Genomic DNA, 16,413 nt, shown 5'->3' with positions numbered 1-16,413 from the left:
GCAGAAAGTGTAATGCTGCATGTATATGCTTACACACACATCTTTGTGTGTGTGTGTGTGTGTGTGTGTGTATACATACATATACATATATACACACATATACATATACATCCCCCCCCCCGACACAAAAGGTTTCTGCTTTATCTCGTTCAGTGGAAAAATCGCTTCCCAGCCCCGGCGGTTGTCCTGAAAAGGGAAAGGGCCAACGGAAGGACAAGAGGGAAATTCCAGCGCAGCATCATGGGAAATTTGTAACCCGGTCGTCTTCAGGAGAACCAGTGGATTGGATGTACACACTAGCCAAAACAGCAAAGGTTTCGCACTGTCCATCAATACGGATCCCGCCGATCCATTAATTTTGCGCACTCGCAAAACGGAGGAGCCGGCTTCCTTCATTTCGGAACCCAGCTGTGAATACGCATTAGCCAAAGCGTATTCACGTTATAGCGCATTGGTCAATACATATTCTGAGCTCACAGGTGTGGAACACCAATGCAATATAATGCAAATACGCATCAGCCAATGTGAACTGATCCTACTTCTGTGCCCTGTGTGGAAAAGTCCTTAGTTACACTGGCATAAGCTAGATTTGTGCTTGTGTAAGTTATTAAAAGGAGGTCAGTCCATATGTTCTGTCTCACCGATTTTTAAAACCAGGCTCCAGTGCCAAGGCCCTGACCATTGTGGTTTGTTGCATTTCAGACTAATGGTGACCCTAAGGCAAACCTATCACATAGGTTTCTGGGGCCAAGAGTGTGTGACTTGCCCAAGGTCACCTATTGGGTTTCCATAACTAAACAGTAAATCAAACACTGGCCTTCAGAGTCACAATACAACACTCAAACCACTGCTCCACACTGGCTCTATTTCAATGTGATATGAAATCATTATAAGAAAAAGGAGCTTTGGAGCATGTATTTCTTTTTCTTTGTTAACAATAAAGTTATTTATTATTCTACCTTGAGTTGCCAGAGTGAAAACTGGAGAGAGTTCCTGTGCCTTCAGCAATTGTGTAGAAGAGGGAATGTCAACAGGTGTCACTTGTTAAACTAGATGCACAACAAGCAACAGCTACTGAGATTCCCTATTCTACACAAATATTAAAAGTGCAGGAGCCCTCTCTAGGTTTCAGGCATCCTTATAACCTTATAGGATTGGGAAGAAATGTTTGTAGCATTTTTTGTTTCCTTGGCTGCCTTTGGGTGGTGGTGATGGGGACAGTTGTGCAGTCTGCTATACTACCTTAGGTAGTAAGTTATCTTGGGTCAGACCTTGAGACATCTTTCATTCATGTTTCCTGGCATGAGGAATTTCTAACTTCAGCCATCTTGCCCCTCAGTTTGCAAGGCCTTGACTCACCTGTCTGCCTGCTTTCTCTTCCACAGCCATACAGTTGTTCCAAGAGCAGCTGGTATGATCGCCAGTACAACCAAAAGCACTGCCACTGCCCAAACCCAGACCGGAGTCCCCTTTATAGTGGGCTCTATCAGTGTAGCTTCTGTAGTCTTAGTGACAGGAGGATGTGACCAGTGGGATGCTGCCAAAGAGGTGGGTTTTGCAGAAGGACAATTCTCAGGGGTGATTCGTACGGTGCCTTTGCAATCAGAAAGAAAAAGCAGTTTGTGAAGTTGAAGGCTTTCATGGCCAACATTAGGAAGAACTTCCTGACAGTAAGGGCTGTTTGACAGTGGAACACACTCCCTCGGAGTGTAGTGGCGTCTCCTTCCTTGGAGGTCTTTAAACAGAGGCTGGATGGCCATCTTTCTGGGATGCTTTGATTGGGAGTTCCTGCATGGCAGGGGGGTTGGACTGGATGGCCCTTGTGGTCTCTTCCAACTCTATGATTCTATGATTCTAAGTGGAGGTGGTGTTGGTAGAACCAGCATGGCCCTGGGTATCTTGCCTTTCATTTCTCACCTGTGAATCTTGACAGGACTTTGGGTTCCCCATATCTGGATAGTGGTAGTAAAAAATAAATATGAATCTCACCATAGTCTACAGGGTTTTTCTCTCTCTCTGAAAAAAGACACATGGTATTCACTTACTGCTATACATGTTCTCTTGAGAGCTGTCGTCATCTTTTCCCATCTGAAGTTGGTTGAATGTCTTTGACCAATAGTGACACATGGATTCCATGTCACTGAGACAGTGAATCCATTCTGGGTATTAATGCACTTTAAAGGAACTATCCAAGGTAGTGAACTTGTTTTCAGGATAGGATTCAGCACCTTGGATGGATTGTTTAAAGTTTGGACTAGAATCAAGAGTGGAATTACTGCTCCACTGACACAGGTTGCATCTGCACTGCAGAAATAAAGCAGTGTGACACTGCTTTAACTTCCATGGCTTCATGCTACAGAATCCTGGGATTTGTGGTTTGTTGTGACACCAGAGCTCTCTGATAGAGAAGAATAAATATCTACAAAAACTACATATCCCAGAATTCCCTAGCATTGAGCCATGGCAGTTAAAGCGGTGTTAAACTGAATTGATTATCCTGTGCAGATACAGCCATAGATGCTAGCAGCTGCCCTTGCCTTAACAGAAATTTGACAGATTAGAAAGTTGGCAGCTTGAGCTTCTCCTGGGATATAGAGGTAAGTTCCAAGCAGTCTTTACTTTCTGTAATCAGATACTTCTGCATCTGAGGAAGTAGACTCAATCTACAGAAACCTATGCGACAACTTCTTTTGCACAGTCTCCAAGAAGTACAAGATCCATTTGCACAGTGATACCTTCAGACTAACATGGTTATGTTTCTGAATTCTACTTTCTGCAAATTAGGCAGGCTGCTGTCAAAGGCACAGGAGTCAGGGGAGTATAAAGGCTTGCCTCCTGCAAAGATTTGTTTTTGCTAAAGCAATTGTTTTAGAATGTATTCACACTGCAGAATTAAAGTAATTTGAGATCACTTTAACTGTCATGGCTCCATCCTTTGTAATCCTGGGAGGTATAGTTTGTTGTGTCACCAGAGCTCTCTGACAGAGAAGGCTAAATATCTCACAAAACTACTAATCCCAGAAGTCCTTGGTATGGAGCCATTGAAGTTAAAGTCAAATTAAATTACATTAATTCTGCAGTGCAGATGGTACTATAGTCTTTCAGGCACTTTAGACCCAAGCTAAATTAATTAAGGCAAACTTTAAAACAAGGAAATAACATTTTCCCTTGAAAGTCTCACAGAGACTTGCTTTAGAAAAAAAAGAGGGGGGATGAGGAAAATATATTTTTTTAAAAAAGGTTTTAGCTCTATTGCTAAGTTGGGGTGGGAATTAAGAGTCATTTCCCAGATGTTGTTGGACTGCAGCTTCGAGCATTCCTCACCATGGGCTTTGTTGGCTATGGCTTCTGGGAGCTGCAGGCCAAAATGTCCAAAGGGCCACTTGATTCCCATTCCCACACTCCAGGAATCTACAGTGCAATTTAAATTTACCTGTATCTTCTTCTGTAAGTGGACTCAAGCAAATTTCAGAGATCCAAGAATGATTAACATGGGAATGACACTCCCAGCGTCCCCAAATTGCCTTCCGGATGGTATGTATTGTTATGGTAGACCCATGGTTGCTCTTTTTAGCCCAAAAGGGGTTACCGAGTGGCTTTGAATTCAGCATCCATTGAAAAGAGTCTTTTACACCCAGAGAATTACAGTGATGGCAGCCGAGGTGCAATGAGGATGAACCCTTCCACTTGGCAGAGACATTGAGATTGTTGTGACAGCCTGAAAAGAGAAGAGGAAAGAAGATTGAACATTAAACGTATAGTCCTTCATTGGCAAGGCCCTCTGCCACAGTTACTTGGCAATAATGGGAACAATCCCTATGAGCCACAATTTTAATTTTCCCACAGTGAATGGTACATTGTTAGGTCCAGCAATATGCCACTCGATATACTAACAATGTGTCAAATATATGTTAAAATCTTACATAATTCTTTTATCGTGGAGATCTACACTCATGCAGTTAAGATGTCCTTGTGCTATACTGGTCTTCTGCTGAATATCGATATGCAACCAATTGCAGAGCTGTGAATGTGATTGATGTTTCGGCAGCCCCAGTGTACTTGAATGCACCATTCAAGAAGGAGCAACTGCATGCACATTTTGCCATGTTGATCTGGAATATTCAATGCAAAGGGATCTTGTAGCACCTTTGAGACTAACTGATGAGCAAAAGCTGTTGAAGCATAAGCTCAGTAGCATCCCTGGTGTGGGAGGAAGACCAGGGATGCAGTGGGGGGCAGACTATCCTTCCACCTTCCTTCCCTCCTGATTCCTTGCTTGCCTGCCCCCCCCCCCAGCTAGCTTGCTGGTGCCTGGCAAAACTTCTGTTGAGGGGTGGTAGTGGTGTTGCAGTTTCTGAGGAGCTGTTTGGGGTCCAGCATGTTTGCTATGAGGAGCATCCATGCCAGACCCCAAATAAAAAACAATGCCCACTTGCTGTTTGGGGTGAGCAGTACTGTGGCCTCTGGTCTTGACTTTTCTCACTCATCCAGCAGCCCCACCACTCCCACTGGGTGTACCACCTCACTGGGTGTAAACCCCCCTCTGAAGCATCACCCAGTGTGGTCTGAACTCCTCGCACCTCCCAGTGATGCCCCATACCTCCTAGTGATACATAAGCCTTTGTAGACTTGGTCTGCTTTCTCAGATGAATGGAGTAAGCTGGTGCCCAGGAAGGACCTTTATAATCAGACTGTGTGAATAGCCATAAGAATGCAAAAATTGTGGGTATAGTGATGAGATGACAAGTTCAGTTTTAAGTATGGTCAGTAAGGGACAAAGGTAGGAGGGAAGATCTCCATACCCACAAGTTTTGCAAGTCTGTAGCTATTCATACAATCTGTTAATAAAGGTCCTTCTTGGGCACCAGTTCATGCTGTGCATGTGGGAAAGTAGACCAAGTCTACAAAAGCTTATGCTATAATGTCTTTCTCTCAGTAAATCTCAAAGTGCTACAACATCCCTTTGCGTACCTTCAGAACTTTGCTTACACCACTGTGAGCTAAATGCAAACATCACGCCATGCCCCAAAATACAGTTTCCACAAGGAAACTGACATGTGTGTAAATTCCAACAGGATACCAGCCATGCTAATCATCCCAATATCCAACTTAGGCCCAGAATGTCTGAAAGACTATTTCTCCCTATAGGAGCGTGCATGAGTTTTAAGATCCTTAGGGGAGGGCTTTCACTGTTGGTGCATCTACACTGTTGAAACAATGTAGTTTGACACCACTTTAACTGCCATGGCTCCATCCTACACAATCCTGGGATTTCTAGTTTTGTGAAATACCAGCCCTCTTTGGCAGAGAAGGCTAAAAACTACAGATTGCAGGATTCCATAAGATGGAGCTACAGCACTTAAAGTGGTGTCATATTGCATTATTTCTACAGTCTACACCTTCAGTCCCACCTCAGTCCCTGGGAGGGCCTTCTTGGTGTCTGCTCCCAGGCAATGTAACTCTGTGCCCTGGAAGGCTAGGCTAGCCTGTTCTAGATGCCTTCCAACTACAAATCCCAAAGTCCACAGAATTTGGCCATGGCAGTGAAAGCAAATCATAGCATTATAACTGTGTAGCTTGAGAGGATCCAGACAATATAGACACCTATAGAAGGGGAAAAGGAAAGGGGGAAAAACTGGCAGCCTGAGAGGTGGCTACCATTCCTGCTAATAATAATAATAATAATAATAATAATAATAATAACAACAACAATAATAATAATTTGTTACCTGCCTTTCCCATTGTTTCAGGCAGGGGACATCAACAATTTACAAACAACAACATTAGTGAAGACACATTGGTTAAAACACACATCAATTTAAAAGGACAAATAAGTGGTGCACATATTAAAACAATCCACATCTAAAGTTCATCATTTAAAATTCACCATTTAAAAATTATCTGGATAAGCCTGCCAGAAGAGACTATTTAGCCTTTCCTTTCACAGCATACATGGGGGAATATTCCAGACTGCAAACTACTGTTGGGAGTTGTAGTCCAAGAAAGTAAGATTTCCAAGCTCTCTTGGGTTTTGACACCTGACAAAATGTTTCAGCAGAGAGCGGTTGTCAGAGATATGAATTAGTGGGATTTTTTTTAATTAGCTGCCTCCGGCTGGCTGGCTGGTTTACAGTGACAATGTGAGAACAAAACAGATTGCAATAAATTCATGCAAAAGAACAGCAGTTGAGAATGACAACCAGTAGACTTGCCATCCACATTAGAAGCAAAGCAACTGTCAACATGAAAAAGATGTTCCTAAAAGCTGATAAGGAGGAAATACACTTTTGGTCAGTGGGATGTGTGTTTTTGCACAGGCTTTTTCTTGTGTGCCTTCAAGTCATTTCTGACTTACGGTGACTCTGAGGCAAATTTATTGCAGGGTTTTCTTGGCAATATTTGTTTGGGGGGGGGGGTGCCTTTGTCTCCATCTGAAACTGAGGTCTGTTACAGACTGCCAAAATAAAGCTGCTTTGGGTCTCTTTGGAGGTATGCTATTTAAATGATGCATGCATCCTAAGAATCCGGAAGCTGCACCAAAAGCTGCACTTCAGTGCTTAGGAATGGAGTGTGGCTTTGGTGCGACCTCCGGACTCTTAGGACCCATGCATCATTTAAATAGCATACCTCCAAAGAGACCCAAAGCAGCTTTATTTTGGCAGTCTGTAACAGGCCTGTTCAACGTCACCCAGTGGGTTCCCATGCCTGAGGGGGAATTCAAACCCTGGTTTCCAGAGTCATAGTCAAACGCTCAGACATCACACTGGCTTTCCTTTGCACAGGAATGTGGTTTTAATTTTTTTTTAAATCTGTGCTCATAGTTGTATAGTTTAATATACTTTTAGACTGCTACCCCCCCCCCCCCCCGATCAAAAATACATTTGTGAAAAATTGTTGAGAAGTCTAGGATTTCTCATCCATCAATGCACATTAGTTTGTCACAGTCTGTCAAGTGCGGTAGTTAATCAAGGGCCCGAACAGACAGGCCAAAATAAAGCTGCTTTGGGTCACTTTGGAGGTATGCTGTTTAAATGATGCATGTGTCCTAAGAGGCTGGAAGCCATGCCAAAGCCACACTCCAGTTCTAAGGACTGGAACACAGCTTTGGCGCAGCTTCTGGTCTCTTAAAATGCATGTGTCATTTAAACAGCATACCACCGAAGTGACCCAAAGCAGCTTTATTTTGGTCTGTCTGTTCAGGCCCCAAGTTCAGAAATCCAGATTTCAGTAATTAAAATTCAGTGATCATTTATTCAGTAACTAGGATGAAGGACCATCGCCTCCCAAAAATAGTATTCTATGGTGAACTCGCCACGGGTCAGCGTAAGAAGGGCGCCCCAAAGAAGAGATACAAGGACTCCCTGAAACAACATCTCAGGCTTGGCCAAATTGATCACCAACAATGGTCTGCCCTGGCCTCGCATTGAGAGGTATGGGGACGCACTATCCACGATGCTGCAGCCTTTTTCGAAAGCTCACGGCGAACGAGTCTCGAAGAGAAATGACAATGCAGAAAAAACCACAACCTGGAAACATCACCCAAAGAGACTTTCCGCTGTGCTTTCTGCAACCGGACCTGTTTGTCCTGGATTGGCCTTTTCAGTCACTAACGCACTTGTACAAAGCGTGGGACGAGTCCTTTCTGAATCTTCGTTCGCGAAGCAAAGCCAGAGAGAGATAGGGCCACACCGGAGATATTCATTGTCAGAACTAAACAACAAGCGTTAGCAATGCCTAAATAAAGAAGACATAATTATTGGCAGGCTAATTGCTCATTTGTTACAAATTCTCTCATTTCCCATAATGCCCCCTCCTTGGTTCTTCAGCCAGTTTTCTTCCCTGAAGAATGACCTCAAGTAGTTTCCAGCTAAGCCTGCCTAATTTACATGGTTATCATACCAACTGTGGATGTAATAACCACTTCCTTACAATAATTGCTTTGCTGCACACTGTTTGTGCTTGACTTTACACTTCTTTGGCCTGTCCCTCAGTCATGAATTTTATTATTACACAGTCACTTCCCCCTAAAGTGCCAACTACTTTGATTCCAGTGACCAACTCCACCCTATTGGTTAGGATCAAGTCCAGGATTGCTGATCCTCTGGTTCTTTCCTCTACCTTTTGAAAGATGAAATTATCTGCAAAGCACATCAGGAATTTGTTGGATCCCCACATCACTACCAGTACTTGCTTCTTGGAGATTTCTGAGATTTGTTTCAGAAAAGCATAATCCACCACCTTGTCTTGGTTCGGTGGTCTATAGCACTGAATTCACAAGATTTGATGTCACCTAGAGTGGTAACTCATAGTGTCACCCTCATGGCAGTGAAAGTAGAATCATAGCACTATAACTGTGAAATTTGAGAGGGTCCAGGCAATATAGACACCTTGCAGGAAGGGGAAAAGGAAAGGAAAAACTGGGAGGTGGATGCAGATGGATAGGAGAATCTCACTCCAGGGAACTCAGCATCATGTTGCCACCATCCTCCTCCAGCTGAGACAGCAGAGATGGGATGGTCCCTTGAGAAGGAACATTTTTCAAATTACAAATGGTCTCCATCCTCAAGGAAAGAGGAACTCACAGCAAACAGCCCCTGCAGAGGACAATGGTGGAAAGGAGTGAAACAGACCAGGAGGGGGAGTCTGCAGAAGAAAGAAGTGGAGAGAAAGGTCCATGGGCTCATCCCCCAAAGGGAAACAGCATGCCAGGAAGAGTTCCCCATGTATCTCTCAGGGACAGGCTGTGGAACACCTCACTGCTGCCCTGTGGCACCGCCTCTGATGGTGTCACCTGGTGCAGCTTATACTCTCTGCACTGCCCTAATGACACTACTGGCCTGTAGTAAACTCCTTGTCACAATGTCATCTGCCCACAATGGGGCTTGCGGCCTCACAAAGGTCGAAACATATTGGATTGCAATAGAATGCAAATAGACGTTAAATTTCTTGGACTTTGAAAATCTCCCTGTTGTCACATGGCCAAAAGGAGGAAGGGCTAGTCTGCAAGTTATGCCTCTCCATACCATCTTAACTAAGAACAAAAACATCAAAATGCAGGCCTATGACTAACATCTCCAATTTTTTTCTCCTGTTTGGTTTGTAGCACCTTGTCTGATGAAGAAGCCAGTGAAGCTTTGAAAGATTGCCACATGTATATTGCGCATTTTGGTTTGCCAATAAAGGTTTTTAATAGATGTTTTAATTGTAACTTGTTTAATCCTGTTTTAAGGGGGGGAATTTGGGACATAAATTTGTAAATGTGGATTTTAACGTGTTGTAAGCCACTTTGATTGTCTTGTCACAGAAAAGCGGGATATAAATAAAAGTTTAATTATTTATTATTTATAACTGTTTGGTGGATTTTTGATTGGATTTGCTAAATGGCTAACACAGCTACCCCTGGATGTTTCCTATCTCAATGTTGTTTTTATTTATTTCTCTATTTATTTTTATCCCAATGCTTTCCACTGGCCGTTTGGTCACTCACGTGGATTCCTGCACAACCGAATTAGTCTTTGACATTTAATACTACTCCTTTTCCTTTTCTTTCCCGGCTATTCTTTTTTGAACAGATTATAGTCCTCAACTGTTATATCCCAGTTATGGGAGTTATCCTGCCAAGTCCCTATTATACCTCTAAAACAGTGGTTCCCAACCTTCCTAATGCCGCGACCCTTTAATATAGTTCCTCATGCTGTGGTGACCCAAACCCATGAAATTATTTTCATTGCTACTTCATAACTGTAATTAAATAGATGTTTTCCAATGGTCTTAGGCGACCCCCATGAAAGGGTCATTCGACCCCCAAAAGGGTCCCGACCCACAGGTTGGGAACCACTGGTCTAAAATCATCTTCTTACACTAGGACTTTAAGCTCATCTTGTTTGTTTCCCAAACTCTACACATTGGTGTTTAGACAGTTAAAGCATTGTTTGTTCTTACATTTTATTCTACTGTAAGTTTTACTGTGGCTCCCATTCTCCCCCTCAGCTTCTCCATTAGAATTCACATTTTTTTTTGTTTGGAGCTTGCTTTTGGACAGATGCTTAAGCTATCATCTCCAATTCCCAAAGGATTTAGTTTAAAGCCCTGTTGATGAGATTCACCATGCTTAATGTAACTTTAACAGTTTCGTGGCTTTATTGCTCTCTGCTTGAGTTTTGTGTACTCAATAAAGAGGCCTTAAGTATCAATATAAACAGATGTGTAGCTACTGTGATTTTGCCAATCTCAAGCAGCTCTCTAAGAGCAAGAAATCTCACCCCCTCCTGACCTGCATATGGGGAGAGAAGAAGGATCTATACTCCTCCCTGTTGGGGAATGTGAGAGATAGTAGTGTTTCAAACAAATTCATATTTGTAATCAGGAGACGAACAATAAGTCCCCCTTCACAGGGTCTAGAAATAAAGCAAGCTTATTCTTCTTCGTAAAAACAAATACTGTATTAAAGATTTCATAACTTCACATGTGCTCCTCAAACATGGAAAACAAACAAACTGAGACTAACTGTATACTAACTGATGCAGGAAAAGAGAGGGTGAGACCACAATCAACAAACCAGAAATGACACAATTACATGCTGTGCCTAAACCCTTGGGACTCCATCATAGGTGGCTAACAAACCAGAATTTCAATAGGATAAAACCATCCCATGGCATCATGTCTCTCCTGCCACTCCTTTGTATGTAAATCTCTAGTGAAATAGGTCCTTTCCACTGCAGTGATGATATGATGATGTCAGTCATGTGGCATGAGAGGATGTGATTCTACTCCTCATTCCCGCATTACTATTCCCAAGCAGGCTGGCTCTACTTCATGCTTTTGGGGAAGTTTATTTTTATTTTGCTGTGATCACATAATTACAACTAAATAATAAAATAAAAATATTTTCCTATAATTATGGAATGGTGGCAAAATTGAAAATTAAAAAAATTGGAAGGCGGTGCATGCGCTGAGTAGGGCATTCACATGTAGGGAGGCGAAATTATGGAGCCGGTGTGGAAAGGACCATAGATTGCCAAAGCAGCACACTTGCAGCCCACTCACGCGACTGTAGAAAAGTGTGATTCTGGATACTATTCTGATTGTTGGGGGGGCAAGCCAGGCTGGTTGATACCGTTCTTAGAGAGATGCAAACTAGCAACTACTGAGTTGCTATTCCAAACACTCCTGAAGCTGTGAGAGTCATCTCAAAGGCTAGAAAGCCTGTCCTGTTCAGGTCCATAATCTCCACCTGAGAAAGCTTTCCTTTGTCCCAGACTGAAGAAGAGGAACACTAGTGCTTTGTTTGAGAATCTGAAAAGCCCATTTGGAGCTGAGGACAATAGAACATCCAGCGGTACAAATCTGCACACCATTTATATTTGAGACTGTGTCAGTGTGTGTCTAAAGGGATGTGCAAACAGTTTCTTTGTTTATACCTGTGATACTGCATCTTGTTTCCATCTATTTCTCATAGAGCAGAACCTGAGGGGACCAAGCCCTGCAAATCTGTATGTGGCCTTCTTTGCAGCCCATTTGGTTGCAGACAAGCATTTCAGCAAAAGCAAGTGTAGGTTGCAAATGCCAGTCGTCTCTCCCTCTGCAGTCCCTTACTTGCTGATACCTTCTCCCCCAGCAGCTCCATCTGGGGAAAACAGATAAATGACTAATCTCAGACCCTTGGCTGCAGGGCACTTGGTTAATTTTCTCTGGCTGAAGCAAGAGAAAGGAACAGTAAAGGAAGGGGGTTGAGAAGCAGCATATGTTCAGAGGAAGATTATTGAGTTACATGATGTGAGGTTTCTTAGTTTTTATCCATTTCTGGAGGGATAGCTGTGTTCAGGGCTGGCCCTACCAGCAGAATTATTTTAGGTAGCAGATCTGGGATGTCATCAAACAAAGGCACAGTGCTATTTAATTTGTTGTTATTTTATTTTGTTTTAAAGGCCGAGATAGGTAGAGGTGCTTATGAGATTTTTGACTTCAGGTACTAAGCACTTTGACTTAACTATGTAGTGAGTGCCATTTGCCACTCTTTGCCATTTGCCACACAATATTTTGGGGCACATTTGCCATTTGCCACAAAATGTTGGGGGGGAGCTTGATGGTTTTAATCTGTAGCAGGCAAAAGGACAAAGAGCCCCTCCAGAAAAGGGGGGGAGCCTCTGGCATCCCAAGTTTTGTTCCTGTACAAATCAATTTTATTTTGGTGAGCCGCATGACATTTTCTTAATCTCCGAGTATTTCCTGGGAACTTTCAGCATTACCTAGGATTTTTCACTTCTGCTTCCCTGGTCAGTTTAAATTAGCTGTCTTTTACACACTCAAAGCACTTTGAGGAGATAAATCACCAGGAACAGGTGGCTTATCAATAGAGCTGTTTCAAGCTTACAGAGACATTTTCTACTCAAAAGTCTAACTAAAATCTGTCAATAAATATGGAAAACAAATCGATGGCCCAAAGGTTGGAAATGCTCAATATGGATTCCGACTCCCAAGAAAAGGGTCATCAGAGATTGCAGTAGCCACAGGTCCATTGCATTGATTTCCCATGCAAACAAAGTCATGTTTAAAATTCTACAACAAAGACTTTTACCATCTGTGGAGCAAGAAATGACTGGTGTCCAAGTTGGGCTCAGAATAGGAAGGGGCACTAACAATCATATTTCAAATGTATGTTGGATAATGAATAATGCACAGCAAAGAATTTCAAAAGAAACTCAGTGCTTTAGATTTTCGCTATGTTTGTTGTTGTTGTTTTTATTATTATTATTATTATTATTATTATATTATATAGCAAAGCCTTTGATTGTGTAGAACATTAAAACTACGGTCTCTGTTAAATAAATGCATGTGCCACACAATATTTGTTATCCTAATGTGTACCTGTACTCGGGGCAAGACGGCATGGTCAAGAAAAACATGGAGAAACAAATGGTTTCCCATTGGCAAGCAGGTCAGGTAAGGCTGCATTTTATCACGTATCTGTTTAACTTGTAACCTGTTTAACTGATGCTCCAAAGGGCAACGGCAGATCTCAAGAGAAGACAGCCATTTATATACGCTACCATACTGATGGTAGCCTGTTTAACTTTAGCCGCCTGAGGGCCCACACTAAGATTCTAAACTATCTGTCTGTGAGCTGCTTTTTGCTGACGATGCTGCCTTCGTTGCCCATACGAAGCAGCTCTGCAGCGCCAACATCTTGCTTTGCTACAGCTGCAGAGCTTTTGGACTGGAAGTCAGTCTGAGAAAAACGGAAGTTCTTTACCAGCCGGACACGGAGAGAAGAACACTACCATCCACATCACCTAGGCACATCTGTGCTTAAGTCCGTCCAGCAGTTCACCTGCCTGGGAAGCCTCATCTCCTCAGACGCCAAGATTGATAAAGAGATCGATCACAGATTAGCAAAGGCATATAGTGCATTCGGAAGGCTCTCACAAAGAGTCTGGAGTAACAAAACACTTGAGGCGAAGCACAAAAATCAGTGTGTATAGAGCCATTGTACTGTCTATTCTCCTCTATGGGTCTGAAACATGGGTCACCTATCGCCAACACTACGACTCTTGAATGCTTTCATCAGTGCTGTTTCTCACAATTCTAAATATACACTGGACTGACTATGTGACAAATGTTTCTGTCCTTGAGCAAGAGGGATCACCAGCATTGAGGCCATGTGTATTGAGGACGCAGCTGCGCTGGGCAGGACACGTTTCTAGGATGAAGGACCAGCCTCCCAAAAATAGTATTCTATGGGTCAGCGTAAGAGGGGTGCCCCAAGAAGAGATACAAGTACTCCCTGAAACAACATCTCAGTCTTGGGCCAAATTGACCACCAACATGGTCCTCCCTGTCGCATCGGGAGGCATGGAGACACCTATCCACGATGCCTGCAGCCTTTTTCGAAAGCTCACGCCGAACAAGTCTCGAAGAGAAACGACAATGCAGAAGAACTGCAACCCAGAAAAATCACCCAAAGAGATTTTCCGCTGTGCTTTCTGCACAACGGACCTGTTTGTCCAGGATTGGCCTTTTTAGTCACCAACATGAGTCCTTCCTGAATCTTCGTTCGTGAAGCAAAGCCAGAGAGTTTAACTTGTATGCTGAATATACCATACTTAAATGTGGATTAGATTCAGAGAAAGGAGGCATGAAAATTGGAAGGAGGAACATCCAGCAATTTTAAGATATGCAGATGACACCATTTGCTAGCAGAAAAGAACAACGACTTGGAATGATAATTGGAAAGTCAAGGAAGAAAGTGCAAGGCGATTTGCAATTGAGGAAACAATTAAGAAATTAAGAAAACAAAAATAAAAAGCAAAGATCATTTACATAACTGGCAATGAAGACATAGTAAATGATTTCCTATAACTCAGTTATCTATCCATATGGAGGCTGCTGTCAGGAAATCAAAAGAGACTAGGACTGGAAAGGGCAGCTATGAAGGATCTAGACAAGATCCAGAAGTGTAAAGATATATCATTGAATACAGCAACAAACGAGTATCTTTATGTATTTCCTGGTGTTTATTGCTGGTGTATTTTTGCTGTATTACATTGCTAGGATTTTATAATAAAAATGCATCTATCATCTGGATATCAAGATATGAAGGATGGTAAAAAAAATAATGCAAACCAAGGAATACAATGCAAACCTCTTTGAGGAAGTTCAGCGCATAGGCCTGTTAGCTCAACTTTATCCCCTCTGACTGGCAGCTGTTTTTCACAGTTTCAGGCAGCGATCTCTCATGATGCCTGCTATCTGATCTTTTTTTAAAACTGGAGAAATAGAAATGGGACTTGGGACCTTCTGTGCCTCATGAGGAACAGGCAGGATTGAAGATGCCCTTGGTATGTCCCTGTAGCCCGACACAAAATGATTATAACACCACTCTGATGTCTGGAGAAACTCCAGACATCAGTGGTCCACTCAGTACAGTTATCACTTTGTTTCTTATCACAGATGCTTCTCCAATCCTGTTGACTCCCATGAAGCACAGAATGGTTGTGGTGTGTCTGTGTGTGTGTGTGTGTTGTTCAGCAGCTTTATGTTTGGTATGGTGGTGATGATAAATTGTCTTGGAATCATAAATCATTGAGTTGGAAGAGACCCCAAGGGTCATCCAGTCCAATCTGCTGAGCAGGAAGACACAATCAAGCATCCCGACAGATGTCCATCCAGTCTCTCTTTAAAAATCTCCAAAAGGAGTCCACCACACTCCAAGGCAGCATCTTTCACTGAACAGCTCTTGCCATCAAGAAGTTTTCCTAATGTTGATGGTGGAAATCTTTCCCTGTAGTTTGAATCCATTGCCCCATGTCTTTGTCTCTGGCGTGCAGAAAACAAGTTGTCCATCTCCAATATGAGACCTTAAAATATTTAAGGAATATGGATATCCCTCAATGGCTATTTTGTCACCTCTTAGCTTTCTTTTCCAACATTACACTGAGCCTACAGGATTGCAGCCCACAGTTTGACAATAATACAGTATTGTATTCTTTCTTCTCTCTCTTCTTTTTCTTCTTTTTATTATTATTATTATTATTATTATTATTATTTTACCATCATCTTGTAATGCTGTTTTTACTGTCAGTAATCAACCTGTGACCTCTAGATATAGGGTAGGAGATAAATAATTAATAATAAATATTTAAACAATAAATATTAGCAATCAAAAATTTAATCATCTCCACCCAAGTAGCTTCACATATCAAACTTACTACCTGAGAGATCCATACCTTTGATGAGGTGCCACACTTGATGAATCCGGAACATTTTTAAAAAGCTATTATTATTATTATTATTTTATTATTATTATTATTATTATTATACTTTAATGTGTTGTTGTATAGTTGTTTGAATGTTGGTTATGAGTCTGGAGACCAGAGTTCAAATCCCTCCTCAGCCATGGAAACCCACTGGGTGGCCTGGGCAAGTCACAACTCTCAGCCTCAGGATGGCAATGACAAACCCCTCTGAGGAAATTCACCAAGAAAACCCCCATGATTCACCTGAGATTGCCATAAATCAGAAGTGACTGACTGAAGGCATGCAACAGCAAGTGTTACTGAGAAGATTATTTTTAAGGTACTTACCTGAGTCAGCTGAAGGACAGTGCGGGTTTCTGAGCCATTGGGAAGGCGGCAGATATAGGTACCTGCATCACTCATGACTAGATTCCTGAGGAGTAATGTCCTTGGGGGTAGTATGTCAACCGGGTTGACCGAAGGGGAGTCACCTCGTGTGTGGTGTGATTCCAGATAATTTCCACACTGCTTCCACTGATTTGGCACATCTAGAATTCAGAGGGAACCGAACCAACGTGTATGAGGGCTATGGCATCACAGGGAAGTAAAGACCTGTTCCCCGATTGTGTGGATGATAGCTGAGGAAGAACAGAAACAGAAGTTAAAATTTCAGTCCAAG

At 42.4% G+C, this 16,413-nt stretch overlaps 1 protein-coding gene across 1 annotated transcript in view; it reads right to left on the bottom strand.

Moving 5' to 3' along the window:
• LOC121922717 overlaps window positions 1–16,204 on the bottom strand; it is a 26,896-nt gene extending 10,692 nt beyond the window's left edge. Inside the window, exons 1-3 of the mRNA XM_042452448.1 lie at window positions 16,085–16,204; window positions 3,434–3,721; window positions 1,360–1,594 (exon numbers count right to left, since the gene is read on the bottom strand). Of these exons, the coding sequence (XP_042308382.1) occupies window positions 1,360–1,594; window positions 3,434–3,721; window positions 16,085–16,157 (596 nt within the window). The 5' untranslated portion in view covers window positions 16,158–16,204. The remainder of the gene's footprint in view (window positions 1–1,359; window positions 1,595–3,433; window positions 3,722–16,084) is intronic.
• Window positions 16,205–16,413: the final 209 nt, after the last annotated feature.

This window comes from Sceloporus undulatus, chromosome 2 (assembly GCF_019175285.1).
Source record: "Sceloporus undulatus isolate JIND9_A2432 ecotype Alabama chromosome 2, SceUnd_v1.1, whole genome shotgun sequence".
Lineage (NCBI taxonomy): Eukaryota > Metazoa > Chordata > Lepidosauria > Squamata > Phrynosomatidae > Sceloporus > Sceloporus undulatus.
Note: the sequence above shows the minus strand (reverse complement) of the source record. Positions and strands in the feature narration are given on the sequence as shown.